General features: G+C 40.2%; 1 protein-coding gene across 1 annotated transcript; it reads right to left on the reverse strand.

Annotated features, from left to right (window-relative positions):
* Window positions 1–1,461: 1,461 nt before the first annotated feature.
* PPRC1 (PPARG related coactivator 1) lies at window positions 1,462–21,061 on the reverse strand. The gene is made up of 14 exons (XM_014053951.2): window positions 20,926–21,061; window positions 15,832–15,972; window positions 14,752–14,904; window positions 13,243–13,344; window positions 9,957–12,828; window positions 9,519–9,572; window positions 8,926–8,980; window positions 7,259–7,326; window positions 5,904–6,759; window positions 4,065–4,208; window positions 3,070–3,136; window positions 2,551–2,672; window positions 2,208–2,359; window positions 1,462–1,830 (listed from the first exon to the last, which is right to left on the reverse strand). The coding sequence occupies exons 1-14, from the start codon at window positions 21,031–21,033 to the stop codon at window positions 1,727–1,729; spliced, it is 4,998 nt and encodes a 1,665-aa protein (XP_013909426.2). The 5' UTR covers window positions 21,034–21,061; the 3' UTR covers window positions 1,462–1,726.
* Between the last annotated feature and the right edge of the window lie 314 nt (window positions 21,062–21,375).

The raw sequence follows: 21,375 nt of genomic DNA on the forward strand, positions 1-21,375 counted from the left end.
ATAGATGATTTTAGGATGGAATACATAGGATAGTACAAGCCCATTAATGGAAATCTGTGCACAGACATGTTGAGCCCTGGTCTGAGGTCTAGTGGATGGAATAAGGGTCATGGGCAAGCACTGCTTCATGTAAGTATTCCTCAATTTTTGGACCATGAGATTAGAATTTCTGTTGCAAGTAGAGTCATCACATGAATGGACCCAATTTTGCAATCATTTCAGAATGATAATTGACTCATAGGGTCACCAAGTGAATTTAACTCATCCAGTTGATGTCCTCCCCCCTCTCGAAACCAGCTGAGAAGCTATCAATTTGGGATCATGTGACCGCAGGATGCTGCAACCAATTGTAAAGGTGAGCTAGTTGCCAAGCACCAAAATTGCAATCGCATGACTGTGTGGGTGGTGAAATGGCTGTAATTGTGAGAACAGGTTGTAAATAACTTTTTCCAGCCATCTTAACTTTGAACCATTGTTAAAGTTAAATTGAGGACTACCTGTAAAATTAATTCATATTTCAGTTCAGAAGTATGTGGAACAATGTTTTACTGGATAGAATCTAGTTTATGTGTCAGAATTTAGCAAATTAGCAAACCTTTATTTCTCATTGCATAGTTTCACTGGAACTTTCAGCCAGCAAAACCAAGTGAGGTTTCAGACAGCACAGTCAACCAGGTTAAGATGCTCAGGATAAGGGCTCAGTGGCATGAATAATTTCTTGTTTTTGCAAATAATTATGAAAACCAGAATATGCAATTATTTTTTTGCATAAAATGGGAATAACATTGAGTTCACATCTTTATCCACATCTTTAACCATAACTTTTGTAGAATTTGTTAATCAAGGTAAAAGGAGAATTTTCATTGTTTGCTATAAAGTGTCAAACTCAAATTTAATTGAGGACCGCATCAGGATTGTTTTTGACCTTGGGGGGCTGGGTGGGCATAGCCAGCTTGACATCACTCATATCGGGGGCACCTGTGGTGGCCTGAGTCTCTGCCAGAGAAAACGGAGCAGCTCTCCCGAGCTCCATTTTCACTGGCAGAGCACCTTTGCTGTTTCCAGGGCAGCCCAGATCTAAGCACCCCGTGGGCCGGATCCGGCCCCTGGGCCTTGAGTTTGATTCCCCTGCTACAGAAATTCATAGAGATGAAAGACAGAATAAACTGAAAGGTAAGAATAGGCAGGGATTCATAGTAAGAGAACAAAGCAGCTAGGCTATCCAAGAAACACCAAATGTTCTCTGCAGCGTTTTACTCCCATGTAAAACCTACGATCCTTTAAATAATGAAGGCAGCTTGTAATTGCTTCATTGGTGCCCACCATTTCCCTCTACCCCAGCTCCTGAGTATTGGCACCCATTGTCTGCTTTTTGGGGGGGAGGGGAAGTTGTGATAAACTGAAAAACAATTATTAAAATTAACCCTTGTAGTGATAGAGCGAGAAATAGCCATAGATCTGTTAAGTCTATAATTGGAATTTTATTGTCTGCATAGCAATTAAGTGGACTAGAAATTGTCAATGTATTTCCATTCCTATCCCACTTGTAAAGAAAGGTCCTTCCCTTAAATAGAGAATAATTTTTTTTTATGTTTTATATTTCATTACAAAATCATGCTGGACATGGAGTTGGGCCAGAAGGGGGCTGTTTGCCCCTGCAACCAATCTGAGGTAAGGCTGATGTAGGCAGATGCCTACTGGGCAACTGAGCCCAAGAAAACTAGCGCTACCTCCGCAGACTTCGCTGAGCCTGCTTCAATAAGGTGTCAAAGTCAAGAGAATCATATTTATTCTTCAGATGGGCAGGTTGAAAGTCATCTTGGCTGGAATCTGAAACCACAAGAACAATAATTCATCAAAATTAACAATCAGTTATGCATATTATGACATATTGTGGTCTGGTTTTTATTTAATGAGCTACATGAAGCCATAAAAAGTATTATTTGTAACTCATGATTTATGGGTCAAAGCAATGTGACTTACCACAATATCTAAACCAGTGCACAGGTAGGCCTTACAAGACAAAATGCAATGCAAATCAAACAGTACTTAGCCTATAACTCCAATACTTAAGGCTAAACTTTTTTATGTTTTCAAATAGGAGCACTTTCCTGGCGTATTTCAGATTTTTGTTCCAACCTTCTGCACAAAAATGTATCATTTGGATGCCCAACATTTCAACTCATCAGTCTCCACCAGAGACTCACCTAAGTCAGAATAGCTTCTTTTACAGAACTGTCGACGTCCTCCAAAGCCCAGATCAAAGGGCTGTTCATCAGGACGAAGCAATGCATGTCCACCTTCTATAGCAGCAAAGGCATCTTCAGCGTATCGATAAGTCACAAAGCCAAAGTTATCCCTATCAAACAGGACAGTTATGTATTAAAGGACTCTGCAGTCATAATATACATAATGCAGGATAAGCAGGGAAGAAAAGAGAATTGCTGCTTTTTCTGAATACCCCATTCCTTTCTCTCCCTTTTTTCCATTACCTCAATATTACCCAGTAGGTAATCCTTTGCCCAAAGGAAAGTCAGAGCTACCCCTTACCCATGCTCTCGGAAGTGCAGTGTGCAGTCTTCAATGTCCCCAAAAACAGAGAAACGATGTCGCAACTCTGCTCGTGTCATCCTGTTGTGGATCTTACCAATGAAGACAACGCGGCGTTCCTCCTATGCACACAATTCAGGGCCAGTATTCAGTCACAGCTCTATTATTTGGACACTTTTCTCTTGCCAGCAAATTCAACCCACTTTCTTAGTAAACCATGATATGAACTAAACCTTCCTAGGGTGTGGATCACAATGGAACAGAAGTTATGATTGAATCTGAATTATTAAAAGTGAATTGTAGTTAGATAATATTATTGGATTTAGCAAGCAATATGGATTCTTCTCAATCCATGTCTGGTTTATTTGAAATGTTTCTGTAAAGCTTTATATCCTGCAATTCTTTTCAATGGAAGAAAATTCTATATACAATGGACTTTTAAAAAAAAGTAACTAAAAAAAAGGCCTACATGGAGGTTGTATTCTTCCCACAATATTATTGTACAATACATATACTCACGATTGCACGTTCTTTATATTTGTTTTTCTGCCTTTGGTAACGTTCATAGGAACTGCTGGAATTGTAGCTTTAAGAAAAACCAGAGCATCAGAAATACAAAATTACTGCTTTATTCAGTGTTCATTAATAATCTTTCCTATCCTATGGGGAAAAAAATGTCAGGAAACAGAAAAGAATATCTTGATTCTTTGATTAGGAAATGCAATCAAGGTAGAATATCTCCATTTGGTCTTTGAACACAAATAAGACAAATATAGGCCCCAAATAACTTGCAAGAAAAACTCTGAGCAATGATTCTAAGTATCTAGATGAAAAAATTGATACTACAAGAATTGCTCATAGAGAAAAGAAATCAGAGATTTTCCTATTGTATGTATTTGAGCTTAAACACAGTATTCTGGGTTCTTTGAGGGGGAAAAACCAATTTAGTATGAAAAAAGTACTTCTAGGAAGAAATATCATTGCGAAAAACCTCACTGTTTAAAAACAACTTATTACTTTGCATTAGATGGAATCTTTATATAATGTTCACGGGGTTATATTTTGCCAAATATTTCAAGCAGAAGTGAGAAATTTATGTTTCCAGACATTGCTGGACTACCAGCATTAATTAGCATGGCAAATGCTAACAAATGCTAAGAATTGCAGTTCAATATCATATGAAAAGGCAAATTTTCTCTAGGCATGCTTAGAAACCTTATAAACCAATGGGGGAAAAGACCCCCCCAAAAATCCCAAGAGAGAAAATGTGTGTAATGTGACTTGATTTCTTACACATCACTTCAGCTTGGAATTATAATGTACTGTAGATTCTAGACCAATCTGTTTGACTCACTATATGTCATCTCATCCCCAAATAATAATTTGGGTTTGGATTTGGAGGTGAAAAGCTATAAAATAACAAGGGTGTTCCAAAAACAGAAACTTTGGTAAGACGTTTCAATGCCTCAAAAAACTAGGGATCAGGGAGAGAAAGAACAATTCCATTTCCTCACCTTTTCTTGCAACTATTCCTTCTGTGCTGAGAAGGGGACCTGGAAGATGATCTTGATCTATAAGAGGAATTGGAGGGAGAGCGGGACCTGCCCCTTGAATGGCTCCATTTAGCAGAAGAAGAGCTGGAATTGCGTGAGCGACATCTAGGAAAAGAAGGAAACCCGAATATGTTCACAAGTGAGATCAGTATCTAGTATCTAGCCACCATTGGTTTTTTTTTGGGGGGGGGGGGTTGATTGTGGCTTGCATGTTTGTGTGAGAATTCAATATTTTTCAAAAATATTTTCAAAAAAGAACAAAAAAAAATAGGTTAGGAGGAATATTTGTTATAGGACAGATAAAGATGTATGCCAGCATTTGCTGAGAATGACTGTCTGTCCAAATGTTTTCAAAAATATTTAAATCTTTTAATCAAGTTCTAAAAAGTAATCATAGCTCAGGAGTTAGGCCTCTGCTTTGTACTTAGAAGATCCCGAGTTCCATTCCAGGAATCTCCAGTTAAAAAGATTAGTAGCAGATCAGGGGTGTCAAACTCACTTTGTCATAGCGCAGTCACATGACGTATCATGACTTCCCCCCCACTTTGCTTAACTGGGCGTGGGTGTGGCTAGCATGTGACGCATCTGGCCCAGGGGGTGGGAGTTTGACAGCCCTGTAGTAGATGATGCAAAAATACCTCAATCTCTAGTTAGTTTAAGCACTACAGAGCTAAATAAACCAATAGTGTGACTCTGTACAAAAACAGATTATGTTGCAAGAAATAAACACATTGCTGACTGCACTTCCAACATATGTGCGCCAGCTTTAAGCTATTCTATACTTAAAGTAGATGAAATACTGTTAAGTGCCGCATATGGTCAGGCACTATATTCTATTGCAAACTGGGAAATCAAGCTTTTTAAGTAGAAAGTATGAATTTATTTGCTCGATATATATTGAGTAAGTCAAGCCTTTTGCATTTATTTATATTCCACTTATAGGGGAAAAAAAGGTGATAATTCAGAAGGATTAGCAAGTCTGATAAGACTGACCTAGAAGCTGCCAATACTGGAACAGTTTCCCACTATTTTCTCATGCTATAATAGCGGGATCACATATTAATTCATCACAATATGAGTCACTTAGTTTGTAACTTACCATATTGTGCTGAACCAGTTGTTGATGGTTGCAAATAACAGTATATGGTTCAGCATATTATTTACTAAACTAAAGTAGGAAAACCTTCAAACAAACAAACAAATCCAATGAAAGGGAATATCAAACCTAATTGTGGTTTTCAGGAGAAAACAAAATTTAGACAATTAAAATAAGGACAAAAAAACTAGAGACAAATTGAACAGTTTACGCATTATCTCCAGGAGGAACTAAGTTAAACTGCTGAGATAAAAATCAGCATGAGGATATTTATTCAATAGAACATATACACACATACAGTCATTCCTAAAATATACATAGTCATCCATTCCTGAAACATACAGCCATTCCTAAAACAGCAACCAGTTAACAAAAGCTGTAAAGAATTTATGACATCCTTTAAATGTAATAAGTGGAGTCTATCAGAGATTCTCCCAAAGGTGCTTTTCAAACGGCAACTAGACTTTTGAAAAGCACCATTGGGACAACTATGACCTGGATGATTGAGAATCTTCTAGACATCTGTCAGAGATCATATTTGTGCCAACCATTCACAACCAAAATTTTGTTACATTAATTTTGTTCAAACAGAATCCCTTCCTGAGCATGGCACTTCATGATATAAAGCAATTGCTTCAGCAAAAATTACATCTAATTCTTGAAATACTGAATCTATGTAATGGGGAAGAGAAAGTATTGCTCACCTTCGCCAGTGTTTGGATGGTGGAGACCGAGAACGTGATTGTGACGAAGAAGAGGATGACGACGACGAAGACGACGATGAAGATGATGAAGTATCACTGTCACCATCAGAGCTTGAACTGAAGGACCGGCTAGTATGGTTTCGTCGGCTTCTCCCCCTTTGGCTTTTTGGACTAACTGACCTCTGTCTGCTCCGGTAGCATCTTAATGAGCGTTTCGAAGCGAGTGGTTTCTGCTGAATCTCCTGAAGTTGCTGTAATGTTGATTCTCCTGAATCTTGGCAAGGGGATGCAGCTGGTGACAGCAGTACAGAGCATGGCTCATCATTGCTCCTAGTCATAGACCTTGGAATAGTAGTCCGGTGGTCCAATGCCTCTTTGCATGGATGTATAAGACTGGTCTCCAACAATGTTGAATTTAGGGTAGTAGGTTTCAAGTCAGCCGTAACTGTCCTGGAATCTTTGGTTTGGCCCTTGTTGGAATTAACATGGTTGGTAATTTCTCTAGGATTCTGGCAAGTAGGAACTACAGGCTTCAGTCTAACAGTAGCAGGGGGCCTCTTTATATCAGCAGAGGTGTGACCTAGCACTTGTCTTGTTAAAGTCTTAATTGGCTTTATGGTGATATCCAAGTTCTGTTTGACATTCCATCTGGCACCTCCCTTTGGCTGTGCAGCAGTTAATTGACAATAGTCATGCTCACCAGCGCCTACGTGGACAGGAGTTACAGATTTCCAGTGAGATTTACTTAGGGATTTCAAAAGCTTGGTATCTTTTGTGGACCCATTCTGTCCCAGCAATGAGACAGGTACCAAAGGTTTCCACAGCTGATGGGGTGGAGTGGCTGGTGGAGTCAAACCTGCATAAAAATGGAAAGAAGAAAATGGAGCATCAATTAAAACACAAAACTATGAGCTGAGCAAATTGATTATTTTCATTAGAAATAATGACTCAAAATGACTTAGTAAAGACTCATGCCATCCCCAGCAAACCACCTACTATGGAAAGCAGTATAAAAGTATTTAAACCAATTTCTATACCTGTGTAGTATTCTCAAAACCTATACGAATACCCACATTTTATACCTTCATCTCATCTCATCTCCCTCCAGTCACAACAGAACAGGCTTTCTGTGGATAAACTCTTCAAGTAAGTCCCATCGGGTACTTCAGCAACTGCTCAGTAGGATATTTTACAACTATACACAGGTGCTTAAGGAAGTCTGTTATGCCAAAGAAAATGTCAAACATCACAAATCCTTTGTCATTCTCTCACCGACAAAAAGACTGAATCCTGGAAAAGTGATTTCTTGGTTTTTCCATTTCAGAACTATTCTGAATTCCACAAAGGAATTTTACCTGCAACATTGATGAGCTCAGGTGCATGAAGTCGGTCCACCATTTTCTTTTCCCATTGTATCTCAGACCTAAAAGAAGGGGAAAAAATTCCATTACAGACCTCTCAACAATATTATTCGTAGTTCCCTACCTAGCATATAAAGCACCAAAACAAAGAGCACTAGCACAACACAATAACACAATATTACAGGGAGTCCATGAATTACAACCATTCTTTTAGGGACTATTTGAAGTTACAAAAAGCTTAAAAAGTGACTTACCACAGGTCCTTTCACTTACAACCACCATAGCCTCTCCATAGTCATGTGATCAAAATTTGGGTGCTTGGCAAGTAGCATATATAGACAATCAATAAAGGACAATAGTTCAGGGTTAAAATGAGAGATCCTTGGTGCTCTTTTACCTTGATTGTATTCTTACAGACATTTCATTACCCAAACTAGGTAACATCAGTGCTAGTAAGGAGTGGGGTTTCTTTTAAATTTATATTCTAGTGCAGTGTTGGCGAACCTTTTTGGCACCATGCCAAAACAGGAGCGCACGCACAGGGTGGGGGCAGTTCCTCGGAACATGTGTGCGCTGGGAAGCTGAGCTTCCAGTTTCCAGCGTGCACATGCACAATGGTCACCTGGTCTTCCGGTTTCTGGCGTACATGCATGTGTGAAGACCAGTCTGCCAGTGTGCTGGAATCCAGAAGAGTGATGGGTGACCGTTAGGGCGCCCACGAGATGGCTCTGCGTACCACTTCCGGCAAGCGTGCCATAGTTCACCATCCCGGTTCTAGTGGCTTGCCCTTCCATATTGGTGGGCGTGGTCTTAGAGGTTCTTTGATTGGTCTGTTTATTGTTGGCAGGTTCTTGATTGAGGTATTGTTTACTTGATTGTTGCTCTGGTGTTAATCTATGCTCATCTGGGTGCCGATTCCTGGTGGGGAGGTATTTTGCTTTTTTGTTCCCGTTTTGGCTTGTTGATCAACTCTTTTTGCATAGTATGCAGATATTGTTTATGTATTATTGATGGTTAGTTTGCCTGAGTGCCAGATTTCTAGAAATTCCCTGGCGTTTTTGGACTTGGCTTGTCCAGGATGGTCCCAGTTGAAACTATGGTGAAGTCTGATGAAAACTCTTTAATTTCAACTGTGGCAAAAGCAGAGGTAGTTCTTGATTTACGACCATCATTGAGTCCAAACTTTATGCTGCTAAGTGTAAATTCGTTAAGTAAGTTTTGCCCTTTTCATTTTATGACTTTTCTTGCCACATTTGTTGAGTGAATCACTGCAGTTGTTAAATGAATCTGGTTTTCCCACTGACTCTGCTTGTCAGAAGGTTGCAAAAGGGGGTCACATGATCACAGGACACTGTGATCTGTCATAAATATGAGTCGGTTGTCAAGCATTCATATATAAATCACATGACCATGAGGGATGCTGCAATGGTCATAACTGCGAAAAATGGTCATGTCACTTTTTTCAGTGTCGTTGTAACTTTGAACGGTCACTAAATGAACTGTTAAGTCGAGGACTACCTGTATCGTAATACTGGCTATGACTCATTTAACAGCCACCTTGCTTAACAACAGAATTCTGATCCCAATTGTGGTTTATGTTGAGGACTACCTGTACTAAGAAACAGGATAAAGACTAGGCTTAGGATCGGGTCTATGCTTACCCATTATTCCCTGTAGATTTATTTTTCTTTAATGCAGCAGATACTTCTGTTTTGGCTGAAAAACAGTGAAAACAAACGTCAAATATATTATAGCAATAGCCATTAAGGCAACATCAGATTCTAAAACAGTGTTTAGTCAAGACGATGGTAGTCTAATACTGTAGGAATAGATCTGTTATATATCTAAGCTTTAATTCTTTAAAAATGCTTCAAATTCATCATGAGCACAAAACACTTTGAAAATATAAAACAAAAGTATTGCTGGAACAAGAAAAGCAGGGAGGTGTCTGAAGAGGAAAGCAGAAAAAAGTATAATTCTGCATCCTGAACAATGTGTAAGCATGTTGTGGTTTGTAAATCAGTTTATAGCTTGCTTAGCATATGGTACAAATCCAAGCAACTCTCTCTAGGGTTAAATAAATCAGACCTCAGTATTATTCTGAAACTCAGCCATAAATTAATGAAAATTCCTTTGAAGTTGGAAGGTATTCCTTGATCCTTTGGATAACTTTAGGCAAAAAAGTTAAAAAAAAATTAATGGCACCAAACATAAAGTCAATATCTTGGTCAACTTGTCCTATTTAATTCCTCACCTTCAGTCTTTTCAAATTGCTCCAGCAGGCTAGATAGGTCAGAGGCCTCAATTCCTAAGGGAGGGGAAGAGACATTAATTTTACACACTCATTGGTACTCTGTAATTTCACATACAGAAGTTTCATTGGCTCAAATCATACACAGATTCTGCTCACTGCTCGTCTTTTCCCAATCAGGTCAGCATGTGTACATACTGTAGGTATTGAAACACAAAACACTGAACAGCAGCAGTTTAAAAAAAATATTAGCAAATCCCGGACAAAGAGGGAATAGAAGAATATTGCTTTCACATTTGAAAGAAAGCATAACCCACCAGGGCTTGACCCAGAGAGCGTTCAAATGGAATGATTTGTGACTTAAATTTTAACCCCATGGATTATTGCCAACTATCCTAAGCCATGTTCAGTAAAGTCACTTTCTATAACACAAATACTCACCAATCTCATTGATAAATGAGTGAACAAGATCTTTATCGTGCTTATGCTGTGCAGAGCTGATGAAAGGCTGGTTTTTCCACATAGGGGATGATGTTTTCTTGGAAAGATGGCCATTTTTCTGACCTTTCTGGAGCCCTGATAATGGTGAAGGACTGGGAGCCACTAGGGCGTGTTCTATGTCATCTGACTGGGTTTCAGCTGGCTCCTTTTGTTTTCCAGGTGCCAAGGAAGCTGAAAGGGAAGAATGTTCCTCTGCTGGTGGCTTCGTGTTGTTCTGAGCCACAGCAACAGCCGTAGTTTCTCCAGAGTCAGAGAGTTCAGGATTCTTCTCTACAAGCTGAGAGTCTTCTTTTGAGAACATCAATTTACCAGCAGGTTCTCCCACTATTTGATGGGAAGGAGGCACAGGGAGGGGCACCCCTGAGGACTGCAGGGCAGAACTTTTGCTCCCATGCTGAGTCAATGCTGTTTCTTTTGAAGACTTCTCAGCTGATGCCAACAAAGGCAGTTTCTCCAATGACTGAGAACTGCTTGAAGTTACTTCAGTTTGGGATTGAACTGTGGAGAGCTGTGTTTGTCTCCTTGGGTCAGATATTTTTCTGGGAGCTACCTTTACTGCTGAGGGAGCTTCTACTTGGCATATCTGGACAGGCGGGCTCCGACTTTCACTGACCACATTTTGAAATCCAATGCAGGAGGACTCCGGTGTTAAAGCTGTACTTTGCTGGCCAGGAAATCCATCAAAAAGAGATGAGACAGGTAAAGTGCCAACCTGAGGACTTTGCCTGAGACCTCCTTGATCTCCGTAGGGGACAGGCAACACTGGAGGTGGCACCGGTATTCCAGACCAGTAGGAAGACTGTGGAAGTGGAGCCCACTCAACAGAGCCATAAGGCAGGGCTGGAACAAAAGGCAAAGGAACAGGTGGGGGAGGCCACGTTGGAGGGGGTAAGGGGGGAACTGTATGGAAGACAGGAGGACAAGCTTCAGTAGCAGGTGGTGGCAGTGGTGGTGGTAGTGGTGGTGGTAGTGGTGGTGGTGGTAAGCTTTGGTAATTAGCTGGTAGAAGAGCAAAGTGAGGCCATGAAGATCCTACTGGTTGGGATGAGCCCAAATTGTAGTGATTAGGAGGAGCTGGTAGGAAAGTCTCTGGAGCTGGTGGTACATGAGGTATGGACAATGGTGGAGACACTTGTGGCCCAATGTGAGAAAAAGCACATACTTTACTAGTAGGCACAACAGGAATAAGTGTAGGTGAAGGAAGCTGCGAAGATGGAGGATCTCTTGGTTTCAGAGTTGCAGTGGAAGATGGCACGGAAAGGGTCGTGGCACTTGCTTTGTCCTCAGGGGCAAGAGTAATGGAGTCGGCAGGTTTTTCAGGCTCCTTTGCAAGTTTAGGTGCTGTGGCTTTGGTGGATGGCAGAGGAGCTTTCAGGCAAGGAAGGTCAGCCAACTCTGTTGGGAGCTTGGGAACACTGGGCCACTTGCTGGCACTCTGATTCTCTCTGGTGTTCTGGATACTGTCATTATTAGATTGGCGCTGCCGCCGGCGCTGCCTGTATTCACTCAAGCTGAGAGGTCGAGGTTTAGCTTCCCTTGGATGACAGGTGACGTCTTTATTTTCAGAGCAAGGTGTATCCTTGGTCAGCTGCTCTGTAAGATCTGTAGTGCAACCAGGGAGCATTTGGGAAGTTTCTGAGCTAGACAACTCAATCATTGGTAGGAGGAACTGGTTTTTTTCATGGGGTTCTCCTGGGACATCCCTCTGGACTATAGGCACAAGGTCAGATTTCCCTAGATTTTGTGTGGGCTCCTCTGCATATGGCAAATCCCTTGCACTTACTAAGCTTGACAGATTTTTGGACCCTTTCTCTCTCACACATTTTGACCATTCTATTTGAGTTTCAGGTGTTTCCTTTGTCTGAGATACTTGATTTAGGGTCAATTCTTTCCCACCGGTTTTCTCTGGTTCTTTTTTTGGAAAACTAGAATCTGACACAGATTTCCTTGCCTCAATCCTGGTCTGCATTCGAGGACAGGCAGACACTTGTTGGCAATTTGTGGTCTTGTGATACTTTGTTTCCTCTCTGGATTTCTTCCTCTTCTTCTTCTTAATATTTGTAGATACACAACCCTTCTTTGAAGCAAAGAACTTGACATTTTTTGGAGCCACTGAGGCAGGCTCAGGTGTATTCTTTTGATTTCCTGTTGATTTCTGAGTGCCGTCCTCTATCTGTGGATGACCATCTTTTATATTTGGAAGGGCAGCATTAACTACCTTCCCATCTTGTTTGTGTGAGTCAAGCTCTCGGTCAGGACCTACGTATCTTATCATGTGTTCAGGCAATTCTTTTCCCAGGGCAGGGGACAAAAGTTCTGCTTCAGTATTCATAAGGCCAGTTGTGTAATTGCTTTCCATTATAGGTGAGAGCTTGATCTCCAGGAGCTCTCCACCATCAGGCATTATTTCTAAGACAAGTGGGCCTGTGAGATTCTTCTCTGCAGGGGACTGATTATCAGAATTCAGGCACAGAGTGAGGGTGGGCTGGCAGTAAGAGTGCACTGATCTCACTAGCTCATCAAGAGAAATATTTTCCGCGGCAATAATATAGGGGTCATCGCATTCATCAAGGTCTCTCTCAGGTTCCAACTCTTTCACAGCTGCTGTAAGACTCTCCTTGCACCCTTGTGCAACCTCTTTTTCCTCTTCCTCTCCATCGCTGCCCTGTAGCACAGGGGATTCTTGTTCTCTAGTCTTGAAGAGCTTCTGTTCCCCCCAGAATGCTTTGCTACTTGCATTGTTTGAAAAAGCCGAAAGTTTGGCACAACTTGAAGATAATGAGAAGGGAATGCCAGCAGTATTGGCTTCAACCTAGGGAAAGATGAATCAAATCAGAAATTATGCAACAAAGTAAAAACAACTGAAAGTAACCAAAATACTATTGGGAAGAAGGTATTTCTGGCAACCCTGCAATTTTATTTAAGGGTGCTTAAACTATATCTATGAAACGGCCCACAAAGACTGAAGCAGAGAGTATAATCACTACTATCATTCTACTGGTTTGCATGCCAGTTAAAACATGGGGATATGTAGCATAAAGATTACATTTGGGCAACCCTTTTCTACCCAAACTAGAAGTATTAGTATAGCTTTTAATCCAGCAGGACACATACAAAACAGAGCATACAACAAATCATGATCAGGGTTGTTTTTTTCTGGGCAGAAATTGAAGGTGGCAGAATCAATTAGAGTGACCTATGACTTAGTTTTCACAAAATATATCACCTTCTTTGACATAATGGTGCACAGTCCTGGCTCCTGGAAATCCTCAATATTGTGTAAGTCTTGTTCATTGGGTGTCACAGAAAAACTAAGAAATCTCTGAAACTGATGGGGGGAAAAAAGTTTAGAAATAACACAAATTACAGTAATGACCCACCTTCATTACATCAAAATACAAGAAATGTCATGCTTGTCTATGATACTGAGACTAGGAAATACCAAAAATAATAACTCAAAGAAACATGAAACATCTTTCCTTATCATCTGCAAGGTAGTCCTTTAACATCCCCTGTGTATCTTGTAAACACCATAACAATGTTAAATAGATACATTTGAGCAATAGAGGGCACTCTTGCTCTGCAGAGTTCTCAATACAGTATGTTAAATTTGACGAATCTGGATGCCAATTCAATGGAAAATTAAACTGCAGACACCTCTGACAAGTGGAGATGCCTCTGTAATTTTAAACAATGTTGGTAAATTTTACCCTGCAGTTGAGATTTTGCCAAAAGCTGCTAACTGAGAATAGAAAGCAATTCCTCACGCATTACTAACAGGATGAAAGCACTGAGTTAAAGTTGAATGCAAGCAAAAAATACATAAATGGTGCAGTACATATTTCAGGCTAAAGAAAGAACATATGAGGATCATTTATATTCCACTCAAGAGAAAAACATGCAAATTAATTAAATATGAATCAGTTATTATCAAATTTATTTACTGCCCAACTCGCGATTCAAGGAGACTTTGAGCAGCCTATATCAAGAGGTGTGTAGAACAGATAAAGCAACAATTCCAAATATTTACAAGGGCAAAGTTAATGCTATATTAGATTACATCAAATTGATTTTTGTTTGGTTTGAATTACTTTTAAATATTATAGGCTTATAACATCTAATTGAAGAACTATAGGAGATATTAAGAAAAATAACTACCATATTTTTTGGAGTATAAGATGCACTGGAGTATAAGATGCAGCAAGGTTTTGAAGAGGAAAATTAAAAAAAAGTTTTTTCACTCTGCAAACCTTCCAAAACCAGCCCGTTTTTCACACAAACGGGCCCATCCCCCCCCCAAAAGGCATGAATAGCCTTTAGGGAGCTTGCAGAGTGCTCGGGGGGGGGGGGGGGAAACGAGCAAAAAACAGACCATTTTTGGTAAAAAAAAGTATGGATAGCCTTTAAAAAGCTTATAGTGTGCTCCTGGAGGCTGGGGTACAATTGAGCAAAAAAGGGCCATTTTTTGCTCATTTCTGCCCTTCCAGCCCCCAGGAGCTCTCTAAAAGCTTCCTAGAGGCTCTGCATGGCCATTTTGGTGGAGGGGGGGGCAGGGTTTCGGGAAGCAAAAAATGCTGCATTCAGTATAGAAGACGCACCCAGATTTTCAGCCTGTTTTTTGAGTGAAAAAGTTGCGTCTTATACTCCGAAAAATATGGTATTTTTAATTAACTTTCCAGAGATGAAATACAATAACTGTTAGGATGACTTTACATTTATTTAAATAGCATCATACCGAAGAATTTTCTATCTCTCTGGGTGATGTGAGCAATTCAGATTCAGGGATGGGATCAAAGGGAGACAGTGTCTCATCATCCGTGCTATCAAGAATATCTGTTATTGCCGTCAACAGGGAAAGTTCATTCTCTGTATCCATGTGGTTTTTTACCTGTTATTAGAAGAACAAACCACAGTAGAAATGTTATTTATTGTTCAACTCCAATAATATGAGCTCTTCCAATAAATCACCCTGCCCTGCCCTAGTCCTCTTCATATGTGTTGACTGTAGCCATCTGATTGAACCAGGGGGATGGAAGATTGACCATCCTGGCTGTCCATCACATCTGATAGGTAAAACTGATTTAAATTTACATAGTAAAGAAATCAGATACATGGACTCTGAAGTCAAATTCCAAGACTTTTTCACACCAAACAATCAATGACTGGAACATAAAAGCCTGAAATGTATAGATATAAAAACCTTTAATACCTACATCTATTCTAACCTGTTCCGCAAATACAGAAATTGAAGTGTGATATCAAAAGCTAATACTTTTAAAACTATTATTCTGCTTCTCCAGGCCCCCAGTTTTATACTAATAATTTACCAAAAGCAAATTGAGAGCATCAGAAAAATAGCAACTCTTGACTTTCATTCCAGGAAAATGTGAGCTGAATTCTGAACATTTAGCAGCTCAATTTCAGGATTCTGGCACAAGAAGAGTGTTAAGAGTCCAACTTCTGAGCTTCTTTCATTTTTAAAACCATGTCCTCTCATATTTTGCTGAGAAACTACACAGGTGAATATGAGGAATTCAATATAAAACTATTATCTGTTCAAGATAAAACCACTTCTTAGGCTGAAGTAGTCCTATTTCATCACAGAACTCCCCCCACTCCATTTATTGTCCACAAAAGCATACAATGTAATGAAAGCAGAGAATTGCAGTTTCACTATATTTAAGGCAAGAAGAAAGGCTACGACATTTGTTTTCTTCATTTAGGGCTTTACAGCAGTCTACCCTAGTTCATGATACCATGCAAAAAGCAATGCAAAAGTCAGTCATCTCTTCTAAGCACACATAATATACTGCACCTCAGTCAAACTGCTGAAATCTTCAATGATGGAAATGACAGAAGAGTCTAAGTAGTCCTGCATTGTTTCCAGGAATTCCCCAGCTTCAAGGATGGTTTCTGCTTCCAAAGATGCCAAGTGCAAATCCTCTGCCAGTAAACACTGGATGGAGAAGATACAGGAGAAGGGCGGGGCAGTAAAAATAAATCACAGAAGAAAGTAAGTAGCTGAATGTGAATTAAGTATTACCTTCTAGGGCACAGAATAATTCCCTCTAGTACCCAGGTTAAATGCGGAACTGAATGCTAATAATGCTTAACAGAAGTAGAGAAACGCAAAGGACTTCTTGCAACTACCAAATATGATCTTGTAGTATGCATATCTCCATTTCTAGAATTTGGGAACTTTACAAGTTTCATCCATCAAAAATCAAAGCATTAGTTAAGAAAACTGCCATGTTTTCTTAATTAATGCTTTGATTTTCATTATTACCAAAATACCTGATGTTTTGGAGTACAGTATTATGTTTTGTTTCCAAGCTGCCCAAAAGCTTAGATTTAGAGGCTGGGCATTTAAAATAAAACCTTACATCTCTGAGACCCAAATTTACTATTCTGCAAATATGGTTTTCTCCTAGTTCAGTGATGGCTAACCTTTTTGTCCTTGTGCGCTGAAAACGTGTGCATGTGCATAACAGCATGCCCACACCCATAATGAAATGCACATGCAACACCCCCCATGCCCTGCCCCCTGCGCATTCATGCACAACCCCCCCATGGCCCGTTTTGGGCCTAGCAGGCCTCCCTGAAGCCTCCTGGGACAAAAAACAGACTGTGGGGGGCACACCCCCTACCCTCCTCCACACCCCCACACATGTGACCCCCCCCGCCCCATCGCGTATGTGTGTGCGTCTCCTGCATGCACAGCCATGACCCAAAAATGAGCTGGCTGGCGGGAGGCGTGCACGCATGCAGTTAAGCTGTACTGAGCAATGGCTCGCGTGCCCACATTTCCAATTACTGCAAATCTTTTCAACCAAGACTATCTACAATCCTGCATCTATGTAATCAAGCACAATGTGAAACAAACTACTCACTGAAGAAGCTCACTGAAGTTTTTAATCAGATAAGCAGGATGCTTTAATTGCAGAAAGTTGGGAGGACCAAGACATGATTGCGTCTCTTCCCATACTCTTCTGCTGATTAACCTGTAATAGTCTCTCTCATCCAGCTGCATTTTAGATGAGATAGAACAGCTCCCAGTTATCCCAATTAACAAGAAGGTTTCCAAAAAAGAACCAAGCTTTGAAAAATATACATACAAATGTTTAAACAGCATCAATTTTAATGCAGTTTTCAACATCTACTCCTGTAATTCTGAAGATGAATTTACGGTTAAATATTGGCATGCTGACAGTAGGAAATTAGGTGCAGAAGGCAAATGTAATAATAAATCACTTTTTTTTTAAACCATAACAGAGAAAACATGTTCACATTGTCACCAGACCTTTTGTACCTATGGCATACCGAATTTTGACTGGCTTCAGAGGGCTAGAATTGTGAGACGAAACATCAAGGTGTTGCACAGAAACAGACCCTGCAAGGAGTTTGCTTTAAATCAAGGATCAACAGCTACTGGAAATGTTTTATTGCAGTCATTGCTACCTATGGGGTGGGGTGTGGGTTACCAGTTACTGAAAGCAAAGGTTTACATATTTGCCACAAATACATGTGACCTTAGATCATTCTTTTCCATAAATAAACTGTTTTGGCAGTTTGTTTAATTGGGTTCCCTTGTTGTGGGTTATATTTATGCAGAAATGTTGAAGATTCAAAGGGATTCAAAAACTTTTAAACATCACTGTACATCCTCCAATGTTTCTCGAGTATGCTCAGCCATATTTGTAGAGCTGCACTTTGAGGGATCCTTGGTGCTGTCTGAGCTTGGTTGTTTTCTGGCAGATATTACACTAACATTACTAGTTTATGTAATGAAACTTCTGCAAGAAAACAACCAAGGACCCCTCATTTCAACTCTAAACTACAAATATTCTCCTTTATTGGAGCTGCATATTGAACATCCATGCTGATAGAACTAAAAATAGTTTCCCATTATTCCTTCATACCTCAAAGACAGTGGTCATCTCTAGAATAAGAGATGTGTTCTTAAAGAATACTATCTGAACATTACTATTTTGTTGTGAAATAAATAAGTACCACAGTTATACTTCTGGCATAAAAATAATGCAGTGTAGAAAATAGAAAAACCGAAGAAGCCTTGATACTGGTTATCAATGAATTTACCTAAAGTTGAAATTAATATGGTCACTACATATCTTTCTCTGAAAATACCGACTACCCTGCTTCCCTGAAAATAAGCCCTCCCCAGATAATAAACCCTATTGGGCTTTTGAGTGCATGCGCTAAAATAAGCCTTCCCTGAAAATAAGCCCTTCCCCCAAAATATTGCAACACAGCAGCAGCTATGGGGTGGCCACACTCGCCGCCTCCTGCAACTCACAAACATAATAATAAGACCTCCCCGAAGATAAGGCCAAGTGCTTATTTCAGGGGTCAAAAGAAAATAAGACCCTGTCTTATTTTCGGGGAAACATGGTAGTACAAAAGTTTAATATTCCTTTTAATTCTGTCAACTGAATGTGAAATTAATCAAAAGAATTTCTTTCAACTCTTACAATGTGATGCTTCAGTTTCTTTGCCACAAACTAATGAGATTAGTTAAAGCACTCTCTAATGATGACTGAAGTAAAATTATAAATAAAATTACCAGGAGACTCAAGTCCATCCTTTGGTTTGCTTTCTTGGCTGATTGCCAATGTAATATTAGACACAAAGTTAAAGGGTTATCATTTCACATCTTTGGCGTCCACATTTGTGAGTGTACCCAAAGTTTCCAGTTCTCTAATTTCCAATGCTAGTTATTAGTCTGTGACCCATTAAAGGAAGGCCAATATCTCTGAAAGGCACCATGCTAGCGGCAGTGTTTCTCAACCTTGGCAACTTGAAGATGTCCGGACTTCAACTCCCAGAATTCCCCAGCCAGCTGGCTGGGGAATTCTGGGAGTTGAAGTCCAGACATCTTCAAGTTGCCAAGGTTGAGAAACACTGCTAGGGGGAAGGCAGTCCCAAGCAAACAAATAGGAGAAGCAATACTTGTTTAGTTTTATAAACTTTGGAGGCACTTCACTATGTTACTCATCATGCCATATTCAACAAGCCCCAAAAAAGGTACAAATAGACACATCAAACAAATTTATATAGTGATGATATGGTTTACAATGTGTTTAGAAAAAGAATTATGTTTAAGTTGTGTGATGAGGGAAAATTCAGTTTTAAATCTATTCCAACAAAACTCATGAAGAGTTTAAAGCTTTAAATCACCCATCTTCCTGCTGCATAACATAATATGTATGCTTTGTTTTAAAGCCCATATTTTTCTGGGTTTCTTTTCCCACTTCCAAGTCTTTTTTATTGTAATTCATTCTCTGCCCTCCTCTCCCTCTTCTCCACTTTCTCTTGTCTCCTGATTAGATCCTACAGAATTGGGAAGATGTCAGTCAGAAAACCGATTATTGTGCTTGGGTAGAATTTTTTAAAAAGTGTCCTTACCATTGTGCAAAATATATTAAGACTTACAAAGAAAATTTTAACTTCCAAAGATAAAGTCTTAAGCTAAAAAAAAAGTTGATTCAAAGCAAAACTAAAATATTGCTCCAATCTTATTAAGAATGTGAATCAAACAGCCTCAGTATTTTGTATAGTAAGGGAATGAATTACATCTTATTTTAACTACAAAAGACTAGTAACTTAGCATTTAAATGTAACTATTATTTAGCACAGCAACATAAAATGTTATCTTTTTTACTTATGGCTATGGCACAATCTCTCATCACATTCATAATGTGTAGCAGGAAAAAGCATAGAGTAGGCGTTTCAGCAGACTTTTCAAATGAACAGCTCATTATTTCTATTTGTCATTTAGTACAATTGTGTAGTAAGTTCCCATAAATGGCTTCTCTTAAAACTGCTTTCTAAAGTGAAATGATTTGCTGCAAGTTACTTTTTTATTTATTTAAAGGGGACAAGGCATTCAGGATTCTGCTAACATCAAACTCAGAGAACAGGAGAAGCAAGAATACTTAAAAGTAGACGCACACAAAATGATTTTTACATACAAGAATTTAAAAAGAACTGCTGAGAGAGAGCATCATCAAATGGGGCTGAACAGGATCAGCAAGTGGGAGGATATGAACACACCCAGGAACGAAGAGGGGAGAACAGAGCAAGGAAAAGCACTGGAATTCATTTTTACATAAGGGAATACTTTCTAGTTGGTGCTCCCCCATCAGCCTACTAGGTATACCCTGGTCTCCACTTCCTTAAATTCTTTTAAGGGATTTTTTTTTGGGCACATTGGGGGAAGGGGATAAAGCAAACGAAAGTTTTAGAGTCGATTGAAAAATTAAAGCCACAAAGAGCAACATTTCGATAAGTAATTCAAAGCAACGACGGAAACGCAGGAAAGAAGTACTCTAATATTACAGACGAGTTTTCTTTTTGCATATTTTCCCAAGGCCGAAATGCTCCACAAACTCAAATAAAGTGTGACTCTACGCCAAAAATTCACTGGGTCAGGACGCCTTGCCACACCTAGCGAGTCCAGGATTTGCCTTTGCCTTAAAAGCTCTCGACTTTCATTGTTCCTGCATCACGAGGGGCAGATGGTCTTCAGAAATACCCCAAATTCCTGAACTGTTCGTCCTGGACATTTGGTCCACTAGGCTAATTTTGCCGCACACCGTCCGCCCATTCCACCATTACCAACTGCATGGAAGCTCAAGCGAAATGGCCACCGACTAGGACCGTGCAACCCAAGCATCGCTTTGAGATTCTCACAAGCTCCTCTCCCTGGGCGGCTTTTCTACCGCACATGCTTCCCGGTGCCTCCATTCCAAAGCCCCCACAGCCCGCGTTCCCGCTGCCGCTGCCACCTCCCTATGCCAGACACACCGCTTCCACGTGTCCATCTAGCGTTAGCCGATGCGGCTCAATGAAACTCTCAAGCTCAGTTCCGAGGAACCAGACCGGCCGGTACCTGAGTAGAAGAAAAGCTATTGCCCACCAAAGGCTCCGAGGCAGCCCGCATGGGGAGGGTTCCGCCAGCCCCAGCGTGTCCCGCACCGCCGCCCCACAGGGCCGCCATCTTGGCACCTCCTCACAAATAGCTTCAGAAGCCCGGCCGGCACCGTAGAACTATATTTCCCAGGAAGCAACGCAACTGAAAGCAGAGCGGGCGAGGGGGTTTTTTGTGAAGCAAAGCATGCTGGGAAATATTCTCCTAAGCGTCGTGGGCACTTTTTTTTCTTTTAGACACTAATAAATTATGTTGAGGTTTACAGTAAGAGGCAATACAAAAAACATTTTTAAAATATTGGTAGTTGGTGTAGTGATGCAAAAAAAAGGAGGGGAGAAGAAGCGTAAACGGTAGCTTATAATTTAGATTTGATGTTTAGTATTCCTCTAGTTCGCACACTATTTCTCCGGA

Source organism: Thamnophis sirtalis, unplaced genomic scaffold (assembly GCF_051295495.1).
Source record: "Thamnophis sirtalis isolate CommonGarterSnake01/CBP01778 unplaced genomic scaffold, rThaSir2_p1.2 scaffold_11, whole genome shotgun sequence".
NCBI lineage: Eukaryota > Metazoa > Chordata > Lepidosauria > Squamata > Natricidae > Thamnophis > Thamnophis sirtalis.

Coding starts and splice junctions, on each gene's coding strand:
- PPRC1 (XM_014053951.2), bottom strand. CDS start 21,033: ATGGCGGCCCTGTGGGGCGGCGGTGCGGGACACGCTGGGGCTGGCGGA. Junction 9,573..9,956: donor CTCATTTATCAATGAGATTG/GTGAGTATTTGT, acceptor CCCCTCCCTTAG/GAATTGAGGCCTCTGACCTA. Junction 2,360..2,550: donor CTGCACTTCCGAGAGCATGG/GTAAGGGGTAGC, acceptor CCTGTTTGATAG/GGATAACTTTGGCTTTGTGA.